General features: G+C 38.3%; 1 protein-coding gene across 2 annotated transcripts in view; it reads right to left on the reverse strand.

Annotated features, from left to right (window-relative positions):
• The window catches only part of LOC126263006 (synaptic vesicle glycoprotein 2C-like), a 429,984-nt gene that overhangs the window by 110,006 nt on the left and 296,177 nt on the right, over positions 1-23,801 (reverse strand). For both annotated transcript variants that reach the window (XM_049959967.1, XM_049959968.1), the window contains exon 5: positions 14,176-14,297. In XM_049959967.1, the coding sequence (XP_049815924.1) occupies positions 14,176-14,297 (122 nt within the window). The remainder of the gene's footprint in view (positions 1-14,175; positions 14,298-23,801) is intronic.

A 23,801-nucleotide genomic window follows, 5' to 3' on the forward strand; every position in this document is an offset into this window, starting at 1 on the left:
GGAGTTCATTTCCTTCCATATACTTAATTTCAGTTATGTGAGAGCAATATTCCAAATATGATTTAATTCACTGATTTGGCACACCTCTTACACCATTTCGTTCAAGCTTCGTCAGAGTCACAGAATAATCAATAACATCAAAAGCTTTTCCGCAGCTCGTGGTCTTGCGGTAGCATTCTCGCTTCCTGCGCACGGGGTCCCGGGTTCGATTCCTGGTGGGGTCAGGGATTTTCTCTGCCTCGTGATGACTGGGTGTTGTGTGTTCTTCATCATAATTTCATCATCATTGACTCACAAGTCGCCGAAGTGGCGTCAACTAAAAAGGACTTGCAATACGGCGGCCGAACTTCCCCGCATGGGGCCTCCTGGCCAACAATGCCATATGATCATTTCATTTCATTTATCAAAAGCTTTTGTTAGGACCAAGAATTAGCCTGAGATTTTTCTGTGGTTGTCAACTGCATTCAAGATATGTGGGTGTTGGGATTTTCCAATCACAATTAGCAGTAATTTATGACTCCCATTTGCATTACAACACACCATTAATGTTACGCGCTGTTTTTGTTGCTTGTAATCATGAGCTTCCTTCTCGTTCTTGGCAGCTAATGGTTTTGGAGGGAGCATTTTGTAAACAAGTTCTGTTTCATCAGCATTATACACGGCGTCAGCAATTAAATCTTCTTCCTCTATTATCTTCCATATCTAGCTTACAAACTCATCAGCATCCTTATTATTAGCTGAGTGACTTTCCCCGGTGACTATCAGCTGTTGAATGCCAAATTGTGGCCCCTCCATTGATGCCGAGTTGGATCCAGTAGTGAGAGACAACGATGAGCCAGTCAATTTGGAATTATCAATTACTTTGTACACTGACATGTTCCACAACCTTCCAGGAGGAGAAGAAATTGATGATGAAGATGATGTTAATGAGTGGCTGAATAAGAAAAACTGTGATACAGACCAAACTTTAACAGAAGAAGACATAATCAAAAGAAGCATGGAAGAAAGTAATGACGAAAGTGATGAAGAAGAGGACACAGGAGGAGAGAACATGCAGATTTCTCACCCTGCTGGTGCTGAAGCTATCAAGGTCTTCCTGGAGTACATTAGGCAACAGCCAGATACAGGCAGTACCGTTGTAATGCTTGTAAAGTGGTTAAGTGGTTGCATGATAAAGCATGCCAGCGTCACTGCGACAGTTAAAAATTAGGGACATGTTTCATAGTGTGTGATACAACTGTATAATTATGTACAGTATACACTCAGGGACTAAGTTTGCTTTGAAAATTAATGTATTTTTGGATTTAATAAGGTATCTCCTCTATGTTTAAAAATTATATCCTTTGGTTTAATAAAGTCCAGTACACTATATCCCCTATGTTTTCAAAATAATTAAAAAACAAAACAAATGAATAAAATAAATTTCAGACACTCAGTAATCCAGCACTTCCACTAATCCGGCACCCATACATGCCAGGAACAGTAACAGTCTAGTGTAGTTCAATAATTGCCACCCTGTACCAAATTTTGATGAAATTGCTGTGTGCGCGCCCACCCACATGCACACACAAAATCACCTCCTCCTTCCCTTTCTCACCCTGTACCAAATTTTGATGAAATTGCTGTGTGCACGCCCACCCACATGCACACACAAAATCACCTCCTCCCCTCCTTCTGTCCACCTCCTCCTTCCCTTTCTCTCAGTTCATCATCTCCTCCACCAACTCTCCATTCATCTTCTCTTCCCTCCTCCTCTTTGTCCACCATCACCACCACCACCACCTCCCCCTCTGTATTCATCATCTTCTCCCTCTCTCTGATCGCCTCCCCCCCTCCCTCTCTGTCCATCTCCTCATCCCTTCTCTGGCTATCTCCTCCCCCCTCTCTCCATCTCCTTACCCGCCTCACCCCCATTTCCTCTCTCTCTCTCTCTCTCTCTCTCTCTCTCTCCATTTCCTGTCTTGTGCTCTCTCTGTCCATCTCCTATTTCACCCCCACCCCTAGACCAATGGAAGGTGGTTCTTGCCCCTTCAGTACTTCTTTCCAGACAATAAGTGGTATGTGTACCAAGTCTGGTTGACATCACACCTGTGGTGTGTGTGTGTATATATAAATCATCTTTCTCTATTATCTTCTATATCTAGCTTACAAACTCATCAGCATCCTTATTATTAGCTGACAAACTGTGGTAAATTGCTCCATAAATTTTGAGTTATTATCATGAGTAAAGTGTTGTTCATGTGATATTATAGTGAAAAAAGGTGTTAGAGCATGCTCACTAACGCATAAATGGTACCACTCAAGTTGTTTTGTGAAATTACACTCTGATAAAATCTCATACGATTATGATCAACTGTGTAACTGTCTCCAAGTAGCAACGGAAATTTGCAGTGCCAGAATTGAACTAAATGTGTTACATGAGCTTTACTGTGATATAAATGCAGCTAGAAAATATGTAGAATTTCTGGAAAATCTAAAGCAAGTAGATACAGTGAAAAATGAAAGTGTAATAGTGACTGGAATACTGCACAGATATGACCTAATAGAAACGTCATTTGTCAACCAGGAAATTATTAAGGCCAACAAGCAATTTCGCAAAATATGCAAAGCATACAAAAACACAAACTTCCTAGACGTGAAATTCTTGGAAAGGAAACACTTCACCAGGCACGGTAGGCATTTAAATATTCATGGGAAAAAGTTCATAGGTTCCAGAATAAATGAGATGGCTAAGATGATGTACACAAGAAACAACATCATGCCTATTATTGTATCAACTCAAAACGGAGAAGCCATCTCATCACACATGATACCAGCAACAAAAAAAGCAGCAGAACAAACACAACCAATAGCAGTTACACAAAATGCAGCAGTACAAACAATAATTGAAGCAAAAATGCCAACAACAGCATCACCATCAACAGCAGCATCACAGACAGCAGTAACAACAGAAACCCCAGCAACAGTAGGAGCAGCAGCAGACATGGAAACAACCATCCATGGGGCAGCAAGTAGACGGAGAAGGACACCAACTTTCCATCTGAAGGATTTTTTAATTGCGGATAAGACGAAAAAGAATCCACCAAGATAAGTAACATTATATGTCTAACAGTACTCCACCAAAATATTCAGTGTGTAAAAAACTAAGTGCAACAGCTGGAAGTCGAGTTACAAATCTCAGACAGCACTGTTATCTGTATTACAGAGCACTGGTGTAAAGAAAGTGAAATCTTATATATTACTTTACCCTCATATGTCCAAGCATGTTCTTATTGCAGAAACGCAATGAAAGGTGGAGGATCATGTATTTATGTTAAGAACGACATTGAATTTAAAGTCAAAAATGATATCATCATGCTAAGTGTAGACAAAGAGTTTGAAGTGTCAGCAATAGAGATAGTTGCTATAAATATGCCTAAGAAACTAACTATATTATGTGAATATCGTTCTCCCAGTGGTAATTTAGAGATATTATTTTCAAAACTTATACAAAGCCTAGAACTAGCATTGACTCTGAAACATAATATCCTTTTGTTTGGGGACTTTAACATAAATACAACTAAAACAGATGACACCAGTAACACATTTATGACTATCCTACATAGTTTTGGTCTATCATCACTAGTCAACTGTGCAACAAGAATAACCACACATTCATCACCTACCATTGACCATGTAGCTACAGATGTAGGCAGAGAAAACTGTGATGTACTTGTCAAAAATCTGGGACTGTCTGACCATGTATGTCAGCTTATAAAAATAAAAGCTTGTGTAAAAAAGAATCAAAACTGCATGTATATAAAAGAGTCTACTCTCCATCAGCTTTGCAAGAGTTTTCCTTAAAGTTAGCACATGAAAGTTGGGAAGGAGTATACATAGAAACTAAAGTGAATAGCAAGTTCTCAAATTTTATGTCTGAGTTTAAATTAAAATTTGAAGAAACATTCCCCAAAGCATTATTTCCCATTGGAACACCCACCAACAATAAACGGATTACTAAAGGAATTAGAAAAAGTGCTCAAACTTGTAAATACCTCAACTCCGTTAAAAAGGACAATAGTGATCCAGTTTTTTTGCACTACTACAAAAACTACAAAAGGATCAACAGGAAGATACTCAACACTGCAAAAAAATTAGCCAACGATAGGTTCATAAATTTAGCCAATAATAAAAGTAAAGCTACATGGGCAGTAGTGAAACAAGAAACAGGAACTGTGAAGCAGAGAGGTACAAACACACAAATCAGGAAGGAACAAGGAAAACTTAGAATGTAACCCAAAAGAATTAGCAAATTATGTGAATACCTACTTTAGCAGCATTGCAACGAACTTACAGAAAATTTTTTTTCAAAAGGGCTAATCAACCAATACAGAAGCATATAGCAAACTCAATGGTATTGCTTCCAACTACTGACGAGGAAGTATGCAATGTTGTAAAGCAATTAAAGAACAAAAACTCAGCAGGTTTAGATGAAATTCCAATGTGTGTGATGAAAAAATGGATAAACGGTATCAAAGCTCCACGAACAGAAATCATAAATGAATCATTCAAAATTGGTTGCTTCCCTGACTATCTGAAGCATGCCAAAATTTTACCAGTTCCCAAGAAAGGTGACGTAGAAAACATTGAGAACTACAGACCAATACCTCTATTGTCTTGCTTTTCCAAAGTGATAGAAACAATAATGAAAAACAGGCTTTTGAGCTATCTAAGTAAATTCAACCTCCTCTGCAATGACCAGCATGGTTTCAGGGCTGGTAGCGGTACAGAATCTGCAATAGCACAATTTACAAAAACAGTTTTAGACGCACTAGATGAGAACAGCTATGTAATTGGCCTTTTCCTAGACCTGTCTAAGGCATTTGATACAGTTGACCACCAGAAGCTGTCGCATAAATTAGAGGCACTAGGAGTAAGGGGAGTGGTTCTCAAATGGTTTCGTTCATATCTAGAAAACAGAGTACAGTCAGTAGAGATCACACGTCTCCAGTCGATCAAAGTACATTGAGAAACAAATATCTGATCCACAATATATCAATATTGGGGGCCCTCAAGGAAATGTATTGGTATCATGAGTTGTTGTTGACCTATATACGTCAAGGGAAGTGTTCGATTCCAATGTGTCATAGCTACGTATGTTTTGGTATCATGAGCTGCTGTTGACCTATATAGGTCAAGGGAAGTGTCCAATTCCAATTTTTGTTGTTTTAGGTGTTGGTTTTGTGGTATCAACAGTTGCGGTGTGATTATAATTTTTGGAATAGTTGGTTTCTAGTTAGTGGTATCGACAATTGCGGTTGAGCTATATAGGTGAAGGGAAGTGACCGATTCCTGTCGATACTGTTAGTGTAATGGAATTTGGGAATTTTGTGGTGTTTTTATGTCATAATTTTTTGTGGTTTGGGATCGTGGTGTGTGTCTGTATGTGTTTATATTAATTTGTCCCCACCCAAAAACCCCGAATTTCCTGCACTGGTCCCATTAGTTTGATTATAGTTTTGGAGGGAGATGTGTTTGTTGGTTTTATATGTATTTTCGTGTTTGTTGTCGTGTTTATGTAATGACGTCATAGGCGCCATATTGGAGACGTTGAGAATGGTCATTTCCGCCTGTCAAAGCAGACAGGTGGAATCACATGCTTCTGTATTCCCATTTTTTCAATGTGGTTTTGGAGTTCGTAAACACAATGGGAAACTTTGTCATTAACATCTGCAGCTGAAGTATATTTTTTAATTGTTTCCACTGTTGCATTAATAACTGCAAATGAGGGAACTTCATTGTCCTCATCACTATCACTGTCAGTCACTTTCACACAAAAAATGCAGAAAGTTGATAACGTCATCAACAGAAACACATTCTAGAGTGACAACGTTGTCGTCAATGTGTAAGAAATCGTGAACCGGATACTAAAGTTGCAGTTTTTCCCATGATGAAGCAAGCAGTTTTTCACCATTGTCACTAACACTCACGTCTGGTGCGTCGGATACATTTCTGTCGTCAGCTTTGATGAATCCCGCTTTTCGGAAGCAATTGGAGATGGTGGCCGCTGTGATTTCTGTCCATGCCTTCACAATATAATGCAAAGCATCTAAAATTGACACTTTAAAAAGTTAATGCCTTCTGCACAATCACCTTCCTATAGTGTGTTTTGAAGGCATAGATGATACCCAAATCCAAATACTGTAATTTGCTTGTGCAGTTTAGTGGGATGCGCAGGGCAACAACCCACTAACAGGAGAATTTTTCTGTTGTGAGTACCTATTCTTGCATCAAGACAATGTAATTGTTTCTTGAATAATTTTGACATCATCCACGCTTTTTTGTTGGCACTGTAGTTCATTAGTAGTGTTTTTATGTTTTTAAAACACCATGGTTTTTTACATATGCCAATCACAAAAGGTTTAATTTTTTCAGAACCATCTGTGTTTGTGCCTAACATTACTGTCAGACAGACTTTGCTGTGTTTACCTCCGTGGGAGTTTTTGCCTTTAAAGGCAAGCGTTTTATCTGGCAATATGCTGTAAAAAGAGACCTGTTCCGTCAATATTGAAGATATCCTTCAGTTTATACTGTTCCAAAAGTTCTTGTAACCTGCCACTCTGCCATTCCATAACAGATTTCATGTCCACAATGCTTTCTTCACCACATACAGTTTTATGCGCTACATTGTACCGCTTCTTGAATCTATCTATCCACCCATTAATGCTGTGAGGTCCTCGATCCGAAGTACATTGGTGACTTTCAGCACCTTTTTGCGCAACATCATATGGTTTAGTGGAAAATTCTATGCACGTGCTGACTGAAACCAGTTCTTTGTAATTTCTTCCATTTCTGCATATTTCAAATAGCTGGCATATTTCATTTTTTTTGGAATTTGGGCCTCTGTTGCTTCACTTTCCAAAATGGGCTCTCTGTTTTTCACGATAGTGTTCAATGTAGATATGGGTATTCCTAAACTCTGTACTAATGCAACAAGTGTTCCACTGTGAGCTTCACCTCTTTCCAGAATTTTTACTTTTTCTTCCATAGAAAGGGTTTTCCATCTTAAACTGCGGCAGAAAACAACAACGTGAAAGAAACAACTAACCACAGACTTCAATCACTTCACACAAGGCTACGGACAGTACACACAGTCACACAAACAAAGTAACAAACACAAACACTTCACTTCGGTTGTAGGAACAGGCTTTTCATGATGTCAACCTTAGATAGCAAACAACACTGTACAATGCGTATACAAACCATGAAGAAAACTACCGTATATTAGCAAGTTACAAATACTGGAAAATGGATATCCTCTGCATGTGATCATTATTATAGGGTGCAAGTTGATGCCATAATGATGCAGATACTATAAAGTAAGGGTACTACTTATTGTAGCACACAGTGCTGACAGACAAAGTTGGTATCGACTCAAAACAAATGAATGTTTCTCCGAAGTTGCGTGTTCTTCCGGCTTCTATCAAAATACTTACTCCCATCAGTGACCACGCCGAATTGTGGTTCGCAGCGGCAAGATACAAATCACAATTTGTTCCGAGTTATGATTTGCTAAGCAGAGCACCCTGGTGCCAAGAAAGTTAAACATATAACATATGTAAAGTGTAAACACTACTTGAAGGCAAACGCAGTGCTTGCGTCATTTTATGTCAATCATGCCAGTTTTTTTCCTCCACGAACAGTGTTCCATAAAACGTAAATTGTGGCAAAATTACTGATATGTTAAAATAAAAACAGGTGAGAATTAACATAGTGAACATAGGAAATTTGAAGTTAGTGATAAAAAAATGTCACAAATGGAGGGAAAATGCTAATTCTGGGAACATAAAAGTGGAGTTATACTGTAGTTTGAAAATTTCTGCTACCGGCAGATGTAGACGTTAATGGTGGTCATACACTAAATGAAGGACTGTATGTAACATTCTTTGGGGTTAACTGAACAACAGGTTAATATGAAAAAGATCAGAGTTCAGGCTGTTTTTCAGTGTGTTGATCTGAAGACAAAAACATTGGCTTGTTTTTGCATATGTTCGTTCCCTTTTTGTCTTGTGAAATAATCTTCAGGGCCAGTGCTACTAAAATATTTATTCATCAGAAACAAGCAGTAAGAATGTTGTGTAAAGTAGGTAAATGCATGTCCTGTACAGACTTTTTCAATGCTTCTACAATTCTTATACTCTTTTTCACTACATTCCCCCCTTTATGATTCTTGTGATTGATGATAAAAAAAATAGTTTCTGCTTAACTGTGATATTAACAGTCGCAATCGAAGACGCAGAAATAATTTTGATGTACGGTTTGCCTCATTGTCTAAAGTCCCATCTAATGTACAGGGAGACATTGGAAACCTCTAACAGTTCAAAAGACAATAAAAAACGGACCTAAGTAGCTGATATTTCTACAAATTATCTGAATATCTAGAATTAAGGACTGAAAACTCTGTTACACAAATTACAACTACCAGTATTAATTGTAAAGCTGCATGATAAATAATAATGCACTGAAAGTAGGCCACTGTATTTACAGATTAGAAAATTAATTTCTATTAAAACAGCTATGTATTCCAGTCAATATTAAGTCAACAGTAGCAGACAAATATATTCCAGATCATCTTGCCGTCAGGTGTGCATAGTTAGCACTGTTGTTGTACTGCACAATAAGATACATGAGGAAATAAAAATTGCTTTTTTGTTTTTGTCATCGGTGTTCTGACTGGTCAGATGCAGCCCCCCATGAATTCCTAGCCAAACATTTCTATCTTCTAAGCCAACCTTTTCATCTCAGAGTAGCACTTGTAACCTACATCCTCAATTATTTGCTGGATGTATTCCAACCTTCATCTTCCTCTACAGTTTTTGCCCTCTACAGCTCCCTCTAGTATCATGGAAGTTATTCCCTGTTGTCTTAACAGATGTCTAACATCCTATCCCTTCTTCTTGTCATTGTTTGCACATACTCCTTTCCTCACTGATTCTGTGAGGAGAACCTTCTCATTCCTTGTCCTATCAGTCCACCTTATTTTCAACATTTTTTCTGTAGCACCACATCTCAAATCCTTCGATTCTGTTCTGTTACAGTTTTCCCACTGTCCATGTTTCACTACCATACAATACTGTGCTCCAAATGTACATTCTCAGACATTTCTTCCTCAAATTAAGGTCTATGTTTGATACTAGAAGACTTCTTTTGGCCAGGAATCCTCTTTTTGCCATGTTAGTCTGCTTTTGATGTCCTCCTTGCTCCATCCATCATTGGTTATTTTACGGTCTAGATAACAGAATTCCTTAAATTCATCTACTATGTGATAACCATTCATAATGTTAAGTTTCTCACTGTTCCCATTTCTGCTACATCTCATTACTTTCGTCTTCCTTCAATTTACTCTCTATCCATGTTATGTACTCACTACACTGTTCATTCCATTCAATAGATACTATAATTCTTCTTCACTTTCACTGAGGACAGAAATGTCATCAGTCAAACTTACCATGATATTCTTTCACCTTGAATATTAATCCAGCTCTTGAACATTTCTTTTAATTCCATCATTTCTTCTTCAATGTATAGTTTGAACAGTCAAGGCGAAAGGCTACATCCCTGTATTACACCACTACTAATCTGAGCATTTCATTCTTGGTCTTCGACTCTTATTGTTTCCTCTTGGTTTTTGTACACATTGTATATTTCCCTATGGCTTACCCCTATTTTTCTCAGAATTTCTAACATATTACACCTTTTCACATTGTTGAACACTATTTCCAGGTCGACAAATCCTACGAACGTGTCTTGATTTTTCTCCAGTCACACTTCCATTATCGACTGCAACATCAGGATTGCATCCCTGTTGGCTTTACCTTCTCTAAAGCCGAACTGATCATCAAATAACAGACTCTCAACTTTCTTTTCCATTCTTCTGTATATTATTTTTGTTAGTAACGTGGACACATGGGCTGTTAGGCTGATTGTGCAATAATTCTCGCACTTGTCACCTCTTGCAATCTTCTGAATTGTATGGATTATGTTATTTTGAAAGTCTGTTGGCTTTTTTGTGGGAGGAGACCAAACAGCGTGGTCACTGGTCTCATCAGATTAGGGAAGGATGGGGAAGGAAGTCGGCCATAGCCTTTGAAAGAACCATCCCAACATTTGCCTGGAGCAATTTAGGGAAATCACAGAAAACCTAAATCACATCCTCCTGAATGCGAGTCCAGTGTGCTAACCACTGTGCCACCTTGCTCAGTCTCTGAAAGTCTGATGGCATATTGCCAGTCTCCTACATTCTACATGCCAACATGAAAATTTGTTTTGTTGCCATTTATACCAATGATTTCAGAAATTCCAATGGAATGTCATCTACCGTATTTACTCGAATCGAAGCCGCACTTTTTTTCCGGTTTTTGTAATCCAAAAAACTGCCTGCGGCTTAGAATCGAGTGCAAAGTAAATGGAAGTTCTGAAAAATGTTGGTAGGTGCCGCCAGAACTAACTTCTGCCGTCGAATATATGTAGCGCTACACAGGCATGCTTTGCAGGCACAAAGATAAATACTGGCGCCAAAACTTCTGCATCAGTAAATAAATTTTTTTTTAAAAAAAGGTGTAAGACGAGCTTTTTTCTCCGCCCCGAGTTTCGACCACTGCATTTTTCATACATTATCCAACGAAGTAAATACAAATTCCGTGTTGTTCATCTTTGAATGTAGCAGCATTTCAATGTACTATGAAAATCCGACTGGCAAGACTATTTGGGATGTTTGTCAATATGGCCAACTCTATGTTCTGAATTTTTTCCTACCTGTGAGAAGAGATGGTTGCTAATAGGAACTTTTATGAATTGCGAATCACATGCAGTATTTTCTTCAACATAAGAATAATACGGATATAAACATTTTGCCATGTATTCTTTCGTGTTTGCTGCTATCTCATTTAAATCCCGTCTACCTAATAACCTACGAAACTAGTGTGAGACAGCAGCAAGTGCGGAAGAATATACATACCATGTCATGTTTATATTCGTATTATTCTGATGCCTAATAGTGATACAATCAGAAATGAAGCACGGCAATTGACTGGATTTTTAAATCTAAGATGAGTAATTTCCGTGCAGAATGTAATGTACAAAAGCGGCGTCTGCAAAGATTTTCAAACGGAGAAAAATTTTAGCTAAACTGTCGTTCAGAACATCTATCATACGCAGTCTATTATTTGGTTCTTGTTGATCATTATCAAAGAAAGCAGCAGTATAATTAACAACAAATAGCAGTCTCTTGCCATTGTTTCACTAATGAGACAATTCCTTTCTTTTTTTTATTGTAAGCGGCGGTAGCGCGCACGTAAGCAAGCCATGCCGCGAGCGGCGACAGGTCGTAAACACTTACTATCAGAATGCGACAAGCAATACATGACACAGTACAATAATGCATTTTCAGCCTAGAGTGACGTAAACAACTATAACAAAGAGAACGGCACTTATCAGATCAAAGAAAAATAAGCAACCCATTCAAACCAGACAAAGCACGCCTGACGCATAGCAATGGCTACCTGGTAAAGCTTAACTGCTAAGCTTACGACTCGAACCAAACTACTGTAGCTGTATCATCATTTATTCTACCTAAATTGTGTCTCATATTACAATAGACCAACTTTGTTTCAATTTGGAGGTGCGGCCTAAAACTTTTCTCTCCCCTTGAATTTCGATTCTCAAATTTCAGGTGTGGCTTAGATTCGGGAAATTTTTTTTTTCCTTGATTTCGAGTCTCATTTTTCAGGTGCGGCTTAGACTCGAGTGCGGCTTAGATTCGAGTAAATACGATATACCTTCTGCCTCATTTGACTTAATCCATCTACCTATTCCCTCTGCTGCATTTAATGGAGGAATTCTCATTGCACTCTCAGTGTACCACCTTTGTTTTTAGTATCACCAAAGGTTGTTCTGTTTTTTATATATGCTGAGTCAGTCCTGACAACCACTTCTTTTTTTATTTTTCATGCAGCCATTTCATCTTAGCTTCCCTGTACTTCTTATTTATTTCATTCCTAAGTGACTTGTATTTCTATTTTCCTGTATTTCCCTGAACATTTTTGTACTTCCTTCTATCATCGATCAGCTGAAGTATTTGTTCTGTCGCCTGTGATTTCTTCACAGTTACCTTACTTGTACATCAGTTTTTCTTTCCAACTTCTGAAACTGCCCTTTTTAGAGATACCCATTCCTCTTCAACTGAACTGCATACAGAGCTATTCATTATTGCAGTATGCTTGCAGAGAACTACAAATTTATCTCTTCATTTCTTAATATTTCTGTATCTCATGCATCAATTTTTCCTGATTAGTGTCAAACTTCAGCCTACTCTTCATCATTACTAAATTGTGATCCGAGTCCATATCTGCCCCTGGGTATGCCCCATAATCTAATATCTGATTTCAGAATCTCTGTCTGACCATGATACATCTAACTGGAACCTTCCCATACCTCCTGGCCTTTTCCACGTATACCTCATCCTCTTGTGATTCCTGAACAGAGTATTCATTATTACTAGCTGATATTTATTGCAGAACTCAATTAATCTTTCTCCCCTCTCACTGCTGCTACCAAGCCCCTATTCCCTAATATCCCTATCTTCTATTCCTTCCCCTATGACTGCAAACCGCATTCCAATCCCTCATTGCTATTAGATTATCATCTCCCTTTACATACTGAATTACCTGTTCAGTACCCTCATATACTTTCTCTCTTTTTTTGCTTCCATTTTCTGTTTGCGATGTCAGCATGTATACCTCAGCTATTGTTGTTGGTGTTTCTATATATCAAATATTTAAAATGAAACTAAAGATATTTCTAATATTTTAGAATAAAATTTAGTTGTATTGCAACTGATGAATGAATTTTATTCTGAAATATATGAATACTACAGTTGTTTAAAAGTAATAGCTATGACTGAAATAATACTTCTAGTAAATCACTGTTTCTATTCTGCATGGGAATTTCTGAATTTGTAGAAATAAATGTTACTTTAACAATCATTGATAATACTTACTAGCATGCCTGAAAGAACAGACATTGTTGATGATCCAAAGCTGTACGAAATAATTTGAAATTCATTCACTGACAACAAATTCTTTCACATCAGCTGAATTAGGTATGGATCTCTTACCTATTAGTGATGATGACAACACTGGTCTTGATTCCTTGTAATATCATTCCCCCTGAGTAGGAATCCAATAAATAATGTAGGCAAGCATTAGGTGATGAATGAAGTGGGCTACTTTATGAAGATGTATACAATGTGACATGTGGAGGTTTGGTTAAGTTCAAAGAGAGTGCACAAATAGCCGAACTGGTTAAGACAACCGCTCACCATAAGTGGGAAATTTCGGTTTGAGTCCTGGTCTGGCACAATTTTTCATATGTTACTAATTGGCTAATACAGCTGGTGTCAAAGAATTTGGAGTCAGAGAGTAAATTTAGAATTAATTACTGATAAACTTAGGTTGAAAGAATAGCTACATAATGTTAGTTTGTGTAGTTATTTATTTGATGCTACGTATTAGTGTGTCCTTATTTCAACCTGTCCTTAAACAATTACTGATAGACTTAAATTATAAAAATATGTACCTACTTACTTTCATTTCATTTTTCTGAAATTAAATGTAATTGTATCCTCATTTTGGCCTGTCCAACATCACTTGTACAATTTGTAGTGTGTGATAAAGCTGGACCACCAAAAAATCAATAATATAACAGAGGAAACTGCAGCATTTTTCAGTGTAGAGGTTTTCTTGTAGTTTACTGTGTTAAACAATTTTTATGGCGTGAGCACAAACAGCACTACATAGTATAGTGAAGTTTATTGTTAACACAGTTTATGACTTAAGTTGCTACAATTCTGTTTTTTACTCATTCCAAATTCCTGAATGTTCTCCTCAATTCTATCTATGAAATTCAATTCATTAATTAAATTATTAATGACACTCCTGTTACATTTAACTGGCCTCAGTGTTAATTTTTCTGGCTTGTCAGTGCATCTTTAAAATGAGTAGCAGCCTTGTAAAAAAATTGCGAAAAAAGAAAGAAAATCAGACCACATGTACAAGAAAACTGTTTTAGTGTAAAAATGATGATAATTTAATATAGTCACCTATCTATTTCTAGTACCATATTAAGTGTTTCTTTCACCTGGAATGACGATTGTAGAAAGAGCTACAAAGAGTCCAGACGCCATCAGTACCCTTGTTCTGTATTTTGCACAATGAAATTCTGATATAAATGTTTTCTGTATAGAAATAGGGCCACAAATTCTGTAAAGAAAGATAAGGCAACATTACATCACTCATATTCCATGGATCCCTTGAAGAGGTGTCTGCAGGATGTGGAAAGCAGTGAAGGTTGTACATTACATATAAATGCAATACAACTGGATTACTTAAAATTATGTAAAATCACATTTTTACTGTGCTAAAGCATAAAGCACGCGCATGCCCACACACGCGCGTGCACATATGCGCAAACATGCAAACTCACTCACTCACTCACTCACTCACTCACTCACTCACTCACTCACTCTCAGTAATATCATAGTGTTACTGTGCTAAATAGTAGAAAACTGATTGGGTTTATGGGTTGTGTCAGCTGATTTTGGTAAGAGAAGAAAGGAGGTGGGGACATGGAGGAGAGGAGGTTGGCTGTGGACTGGGAAGGAGAGGCAGCAAGGGATGATATATGAATGTCCCACTGGCAAGCTCGCCATGGTGCATGCACATGATGTTATAGAGGGGTGGGTTGAGTGAGGTAGATATAACTGAGGAAGAGAGACTGAGTACAGAATGATGTGAGTACAAAATCAGAGAGCTGGAGGAAGTGGGGACAGGGCTGAAGGTGGCTGTGGGATAGGGGTTAGTTCAGAGAATCTGGTACTCCAGAAGAGGAGGGGGCAGCAAAGGGAGTGTTTTTAGAGTGTCCAGGTGACACAATTTTGGATGCAACCACAATGACATTATGGATCTTGTGCTCAGCAACATCTTCAGCCACAGTGTGGTTAGCTCTGCACCTAGTCTCAGTTTCAAGGTCAATATTCATTCAGGTTGACAACTGCTTGATGGCAATGTCCATGTAAAAGACTGTGCACTGCTTTCATAGGAGGTCCTACCTCTAATAGGGAAAGATGCACCTGTGACTGAACTGAAATAGGATGCATTGGTTGGCTGCATATGACAAGTCTCATACCTGGGCCTTCCGTGGGGATATGACAGATGCTGCAAGAGGTTGGTTGTAGATATGGCCTACAGACGGACGAAGATATTTCATTTATTGTGTCGCCAGTGGAATACTACTTCGGAAATGGTGGGGACGTTGTGGGCACCACGTTATTCAGTCCCAAGGATGCTAATTGGTAGTCACAGACCTGGGGAAGGATGTAGAAATTATTCTAGTCTGGATGAGCGGCAAAGTGGTCAGTGTCTGTTCACCAGTGGCATGGCTGAAATTTATGAGTATATTTGGAACTAACCCTTCCAGTATTAACACTATGAGTTCACTCAATGAGTCTACTCTCTCCCACCTGATTTCAGGTACCATCATTGTGGAGCGTTTTGATAACCACAATATTATCCAAAGTGATCAGTCCACTGCCAGTATCACCAGCTCAACTGGTCTTTCAGATTCTGGGGTGGCCAAGTTAAAATGTGATTCAACAGAGGAAGTTGGAGTCCTCTGACCAACTTAAAACCAAAACAAATACTTTTTTGCAGCACTTAACACACAAACACTTTTGCAACCAAATGTACTTCATAAACTGGGACATAAAAAAGAAAGACGATTTAAATTTTAGTACTTTAAGAAACACATGACAGACAATAACACCATGGATTTTGGCAATTATTATCTGTTTAAAAGTAAAACTAATAAAAGAATACTTAATAGTACACCACATCTGTGAGCTGCTTTTGCAGTCTCCAAAAATATTTTAAATTCAATAACTGAGATAAAACCCATTAACAATAGACCAATGACAATTTCTTTTAAATGCACCAATAAAGCATACACCTTAATTAATCCCCATATGCCAGTCAATGAGGATAACCCTAAAAAAAACCTGAAGTAGTTACATAACGGCTGATTTTAATGTTCAATTAGGTACAGAGAAAAAAATATAAGAAAACAGTGGTTGGATTTCCTGCACATAAATGGACAAACCAAAATGGCTAAATGCTTGTTGAAACATGCAAAAATTTTAACCTTAAAATAATGTCAACACATATGGGGAATTTCAAATCAATCTTAGCAATTTCATACCCTAACTACAAAGAAATTTTAAATGTCCAAGTTAGGAAAGGGGCTGATCTGATTCTGACCATTATTTGATGCGTATAAAAGTAAAACTTCAACCTCAAAAACTCTTCAAAACAAAAAATGTTATCCCAAAATTAGACACTGCTAAAATAAACCCAACTCTAAAAAGTGAACTTGATGAAAAACAACCCAACAATTCGCAAAGCCTGAAAGGAAAGTTCATCAAAACAGCTCAAAATTTAATTCCACCTTAAGAAACAAAAACACCATTGGTGGAATGTGGATTGTGAAACAGCAGTTGAGTCTAGGCATGAGGCATTCAAAAACTGGAATAGTAATAAAACTGAAAATGTGTACAATACCTTTCTAACTGTAAGTAAACAAACGTCTAAATTAATCTGAGAGACTAAAAGAAACTATGAAAATGCCCAACTTTTAGAAATTGAAAGAGACTTCCAAAAGAACAATACAAGAAACTTTTATGAAACATTCAAAATGAAACTAATAGATTACCAACCTCAAAGTCTTTACTTCAAAAATGAGAACAGCAGTTTGGCTCTTAACAACAAGAGAAATTGTAAGGTACTTGCTGATTATTTTGAAAAACTAATAAACTGTCCGCAACCAGCAAATAAATTCTAACCACAGCAAACTAGTAACACCAACCCTAACTCTAAAGACCCTGATGAAATCAAAATAACTAAACAAGTTGAGAGACTTAAAAACAATATAGCATCTGGAAAAGATGGTATAATTGGCAAACTAATAAAATCGACTGGCTCTGACACTATAATATAGACCACTCAACTAGTATGGCATATCTGGCAAATTGAGAAAATAGCTGAGGACAGGAAAACTGCCCTAATTAGTCCATTGCATAAAAAAAGGGATAGAACTGATGTTAATAATTACCAAGGAATTTCTCTTGTCCTGGTCACATACAAAATTCTCTTGCAATGTTTACTTGATGAGCCCAAGAACTGTTAGATCCTAAAATTGCTGAATGCCAAGCAGGCTTTAGACCAAACAGATTCTGTCTGGAACAAATTCTTAATTTAAAACTTTTCCAAATTTTAAAGGAACAATTGCTAGATAATAAAACTCTAACACTGATTAAGGTAATGTTAACTGACACTAGATCTAAAGTTAAATTCATGGGAGAAATTTCTGAACCATTTGATATAAAGACTGGTATTAGACAGGAAGATGGATTCTCCCCATTAGTGTTTAATTATGTTTTGGAAAAGGTAATTACAGAATGGCAAGAGCAAAAAGTCGAATCAAAATATAGATCAATCAATCAAGTTTGGTAGAAGTAATATTAGAGTAGATTGCCTCGCCTTTGCTGATGATCTGGCACTTTTAACTAGGGATATTACCACAGCTCGAAAACGAATTGAAAATCTTAAAGAAGTTGCAGAAAAAGTAATACTACAAATATCATTAAAGAAACGGAATATACAACATGCAACAAAAAAGCACCAAAGTTTTTGAACATAGAACATGGAAAAATAAAAAGTGTTTCTCAATTTAAATACTTTGGGGAAATCATACAATAAAACGGTCTTCAAGAAGTTACAAACGAAGTTCGCTGTCAAAAAATGGCAACTGCATTCAGATTAACACAAATTATTTATAATAAAAAAAATCACTTTTTAATTTTAGTAAACTTAGACATTACAGCACTGTAATCAAACTTGAGTGTCTTTATGGAGCAGAAACTTTAATATTAAATAGAAAGATGAATATTGAAGAAATTCGAAAGGAAGAAAGAAAGAAAGATTATTAGGGAAATATTAGGCCCTACAATTACTGCTGGAGAAACTTATAGGCTGAGAAGGAATAAGGAAACAGAAAAATACACACATACATGGTGACATTAGAAGATGAAGACTTAAATTTTATGACCACGTTAAATGAATGGCACCCACTAGGTTGACAAAACAAATAGTAGAATTCTGCAAAAACAGAAGAAAGACCAAAACTGAGCCAATTAAATCATCGCTACAATTAAGGAGGATCTTAAAGTAGCTGATATAACTGAGGCAGACATTACAAACAGAAAAACATTCCGACAAAATATATGTGATTGGAAAGTTGGTCACAGGTAAATTAGAAAACAGACTGGAACACTGTGGTCTGATGAAAGAAAGATATTTCATTCTGAAATGATGAAACAAGTTTGGACACAAAAGAAGGCCAACCATCAATTATCAAAAAACAAAGATGATGTGACTTACCAAACGAAAGGGCTGGCACGTCGATAGACACACAAACAAACACAAACATACACACAAAATTCAAGCTTTCACAACAAACTGTTGCCTCATCAGGAAAGAGGGAAGGAGAGGGAAAGACGAAAGGATGTGGGTTTTAAGGGAGAGGGTAAGGAGTCATTCCAATCCCGGGAGCGGAAAGACTTACCTTAGGGGGAAAAAAAGGACGGGTATACACTCGCGCACACACACACACACACACACACACACACACACACACACACATACACACATATCCATCCACACATATACAGACACAAGCAGACATAATCGGGTAACTGAGATACAAACACACACGACTCCCACGCAATGGAAACACCGCCCAGGACCAGACAATCCTGCTGACCACCTCTCACGTGGACTCCTCGGCTACCAAATGAATTCTCTGGATATTTGGTGGAATGGGCCGCCTTGGCTTACACGCCCTCCTGAATGCTGGCCAAACGATACTCCAACGATGGTACGACTTCCTCCCGAAGGAAAGAGGAAGAAAACCCAGAGCCAAGTCTTGTCGATATCTACGCCAACCAGCCTTTTGAACTTACTTAAATTCAGCTCATACTGGAAGCTTATTCGTATCACAGCATGGACTCTCCGCTTCCTACACAACATTAGTCAGAAGAATAAATCTTCAGGAGAACTTACAGCCACCGAATTATCAGCTGCCAAAATGTATTGGATTCGAGTGGGCCAGAGAGATTCCTTCCCCAGCGAATTACATGCACTTCAGAATAACTTACCATTGCCAAAAGAGTCAAAAATTGCACGATACAATCCTTTCTTAGAAGATGGACTGATACGTCTGGGAGGTCGACTGCAGTGCACTAGCCTAAATAGGGAACAAAAACATCCTCTACTCCTTGACGGTTCCCACCACTTCACACAATTGGTTATTCAAGAGGCACACATCCGCCTTCATCACTTTGGTGTTCATTCTGTACTATCCGAACTGCGAACCAAATTTTGGATCCTTAGAGCTCGTCAGGCCATCAAAAGAATCCTACACTCATGCCTCGCATGCAAAATCTTGAAGAATCCACGAGGGCAACAGATCGAAGCACCGCTGCCACCTGAATGAGTTTCACCTGCCAAACCATTTGCTGTAACCAGAATAGACTTTGCTGGCCCACTATTCATCAAAGTGGGGAAGGAAAAGCACAAGTCATATATCTCTCTTTCCACATGTGCTACCACACGAGCTGTACACCTCGAACTCTGTATAGTTTTATCAACAGACAAGTTTCTTATGGCACTTCAGCGATTCGCTGGAAGATGCGGACTACCCCACACGATATATACAGATAACGCGAAAACATTCCACGCCACAGAAAAGGAACTAGCCCAACTTTGGAAGGCATTAACCACCACAAAAACTTATCAGCTCCTCGTCCACCATGGTATTACTTGAAAATTCATTGTCTCCCGGACGGCTTGGTGGGGAGGATGGTGGGATAAAATGGTGGGCACTATAAAGCGTTGCCTACGGAAGGTATTGGGACTCACAAAGCTCACTGAGGAACAACTGAACACCACCTTGATCAGTATTGAAGCCGCGGTGAACTCCAGGCCCATCACACCAGGAGATGATTGTGATGCACTCACACCTTCCCATTTTTTGACGGGAGAAAAACTTACGACTATTCCGACGGGACCAGAGCCTTCAGTGAACACGAATTTAACAAAGGAATTCCGACTGAGACAGCAACTCTGTGACAGTTTTGGAACCGTTGGATTAAAGAATACCTATTGGAGCTCCGGAACTACCATGAAGTTAAACGCCCATCGGGACAAGTCATCCCCTTTCACCCTGGCGACATCATGCTGATCCAAGAGGACCTTCATCCACGACATATGTGGAAGGAGGCCAGGATAGAAAAGGCACCAGAAGGTCACATCACTAGTCGTCCTGTGCAGCTGGCCGTACCTTTGGAGGTCGACCAGGGTGGGGAGGATGTCACAGAGTGATGTACTTCGGGCAAGTGAGAGACTGTTTGTTTACTCTTAGGACAATGTATCTTTGACTTGTTGTATTGTATGTTCTGTGACTATGTAATAAAGTGTTGTTGGACTGCTAATTGCTGCTCTACTGCGATTCACGACAACCCTTCTCCCCCCTTAACCTGCCCAGTTCTCGCCTAGCCTCATCTAACTCAGCCTGAAGGGCAGCAATTTTCCCCTCCTGTTCCACAATCTTTCTATCTCTACTGCACAGCCTACACAACCACTGATGAGTCTCGCTCATTTTCCCAATTCCCACGCCACTACAATTGCCCCAATGAAAAAAGTTACTACATCCATCACACCAGACCCCGGAGCTAACGATTCTACAGCACGTCACGCACTTTACACTCATGCTACAAATCGATTTTAGTGACAGAAAGACAATTAAGTTACCGGAAAATAATGAAAATACGTGCACGAAAAATTAAGCCTACTCGCGACAATGTAAACAGTGGTTCAGAAGTTCATTACTGGAAATTACTTGAGAGATGACGATACTCTACAGATATAAAGGGGCAGCAAATGTATTTAGCACACTAAAGTATCAGTAAATGCACTTAAAATTGCGGTATGAAGTTTAATCTGAAAGCTCAAAAGTTCGGCCTGGCCACAATATGTAAACAAAACGAACTTTATGTGATTACTGTGAAAATATGCGAGTAAGACAAAAACCTTTAATGGTACGCTTCAAGAGCACTATAATTAACGTAATAAATTAAATTAAAGTGTTAAAAACAGTTTATTACTACTTAAATTACTTATATTGTATGAGAGCTGTGACTCAGACGTCCATATAGCAGGCGCAGGGCTGTGAAACACATGTATCCTCGCTTAGTAGCTAATCATCATATATATTAAGTACTAGTAAATAGGGACCATACACAGTTTTGATAAAAGTACTGAATTCCATGGTTGGGTTTGTAAATATTCTTATGGAATCAGCTATACTTTAATTTAAGTACTTCCTTTCACATGTTCTGTGACCTAACGACTTCAAACAAACTGAATAATGGGATTAGACTTTTATACAAAAGAATCACTTACCTTCTTCATGAATAACATGGGGTACAATTCATAGCTGAATCTGGTACATACTTAATGGACAATCTTATGTGTATATCACAAAAAAATGGTATCAAGAACAATAGCATAAAAACAAGATTTTTCTTGCCAGTTCTGCAAGTTAGATCCACAGGCTGATGTAAGCACACGACCACGGAAAGGGACTGATGCGTCACTGGTTGACGACATGAATGGAAAAGTAGTTAACACAGATTTAGTTTACACTCATGAAATCATCCATTTAAGTGGGGAGCTATGAGGTGTAATGGATCACTATGTATTAAAGCAAGGTGATATACCTTTCCGTTTCAATCCGACAAACCATGTCTGAGACTTTCAACAAGGACTTTTTGTTTTTTATCTTATAGACATTTGCGACTTGCCTTCTGCGGAAATTTTGTTTTGTCTGTACATGTACTGTAACACACGACATGTCTGGTAAATGGGGCAGTGGGAGTGAATGTAGAATGTGAGAGTAAAGCGCACTGTGGCTCCTGCTGCAGCGAGTAATTATTCCATGTGGCTTAAGTCTTGCCTATGAGATATACTCCACTCCACAGAAATCCCAGGGAGTTGGAGTCTTGGTTGTTGACACCTCTAGGACAAAAAGTCAGTCATTAGTTGATAGCCAGGATATATAAGAGACAATGCACCAGGTTAATGATGTATAGCTTGGAGTGCTACCAACTGTAAAACTGTAACATACTCATTATAACGGAAAGTGAATCTGAATATTTCGAAGAAGAAGACTCCAAAATCATTCAGCAATAGCTGGTCTCTTAAGTAACTTGCCAGGCTGACACAGGCATCACAACAGAGGAAAACAAGTCTGGAGCCAAGATACCTGGGCCATGGTACTACTGCTACTACTACCACCAAGTGCGAGAAGGTAAAGTTTGTAACCTACAACAACCATAAAATATATGTGCAAACAAACCGGTACAGATGCGTGAAGCTTCATATTTTGTGACCCAATTCCAAAAACCTTTCCAACAGCAACTTTTAAGGCATTTGACTGTGTGAATCACAGTACTCTCCTAGAGAAATTGACATTTTATGGGATTGATGGCATAGTCAACCAATAGATAATGTCATTTCTAACCAAAAGAATGCAGAAAGTTGTATTTAGTAATTGAAGCAAGATAGTCCAGCGACACAATTTGGACTGGGGAGAAATCATGTAGGGGGGTTCCCAAGGTTCTTAGGTCGACTATCGTTCCTCATATATGTAAATGATCTTTCATCTAGTATACAACAATCAGAATTAGTTCTTTTTTCAGATGACACTAATACTGTAATCAATCCAAGCATATGTACAGACACAGAAGAAATGGTAAACAAAGTTCTTAAGAGTATCACTGACTTGATTTTCTGCAAATGGTCTCACCCTAAATTTTAAACAGACAGAACATATTCAGTTCTACACATCTAGGGGTACTACACCAATGATAAGTGTAACACATGGTGAAGAAATAATAATTAGGGTGGAAACTTCAAAATCCGTTGGGGTCCACATCCATGACAATTTCAATTGTTATGTAAACACTGTTCAGCCTTTTATTTTGGTATAATTACCACCAAGTGATCGGTCCAGATGAATGGAAAAGAACTGAGGGTGTTGACAACACATAATTTTCTGTTGCACTCTACAACATGACAGTCCTGATTTTGATGCCTTTTTCACCAGATGTGCCATCTGGATTCTTCCCCAAGACACTAGTTTGTCAGAACTCTGCTGGTGGGAATTGGCATTACAACAGTTCTTGCCACCCACATAATATTAATTTACATTTATGTTTTCATTCCCAGCAATTCTTCTCAGTAATTAATCCTTTCTTCACTCCATTTTAATTTCCTATATATTTTATTTTCTGACCAGTGTATATACTTAGATTGCCACTCTTACTAATTCTTGCACGATGTTTTGTCAGTAATCTTGGTTTTCCTTATTACCCTGTCTTTCATCTCTAAGCACTCCGGTTTTCAAATCTCGTCTGATGCTGTCCCTAACAATCAGTCTTCCCTTCTCATTCTGTCTGTTATATCTCCCCTGACCAGGGATTATGGGTGGCTTTTCCAAACTCTCCCCATTTTGCTAGTTTTTTTTTTGTTCCTCCCTCTTCCTTTGCCTTTCACCATTCTGCCAGAAGAAGGCACTCACTCCGGAAACATTCC

Source organism: Schistocerca nitens, chromosome 6 (assembly GCF_023898315.1).
Source record: "Schistocerca nitens isolate TAMUIC-IGC-003100 chromosome 6, iqSchNite1.1, whole genome shotgun sequence".
NCBI lineage: Eukaryota > Metazoa > Arthropoda > Insecta > Orthoptera > Acrididae > Schistocerca > Schistocerca nitens.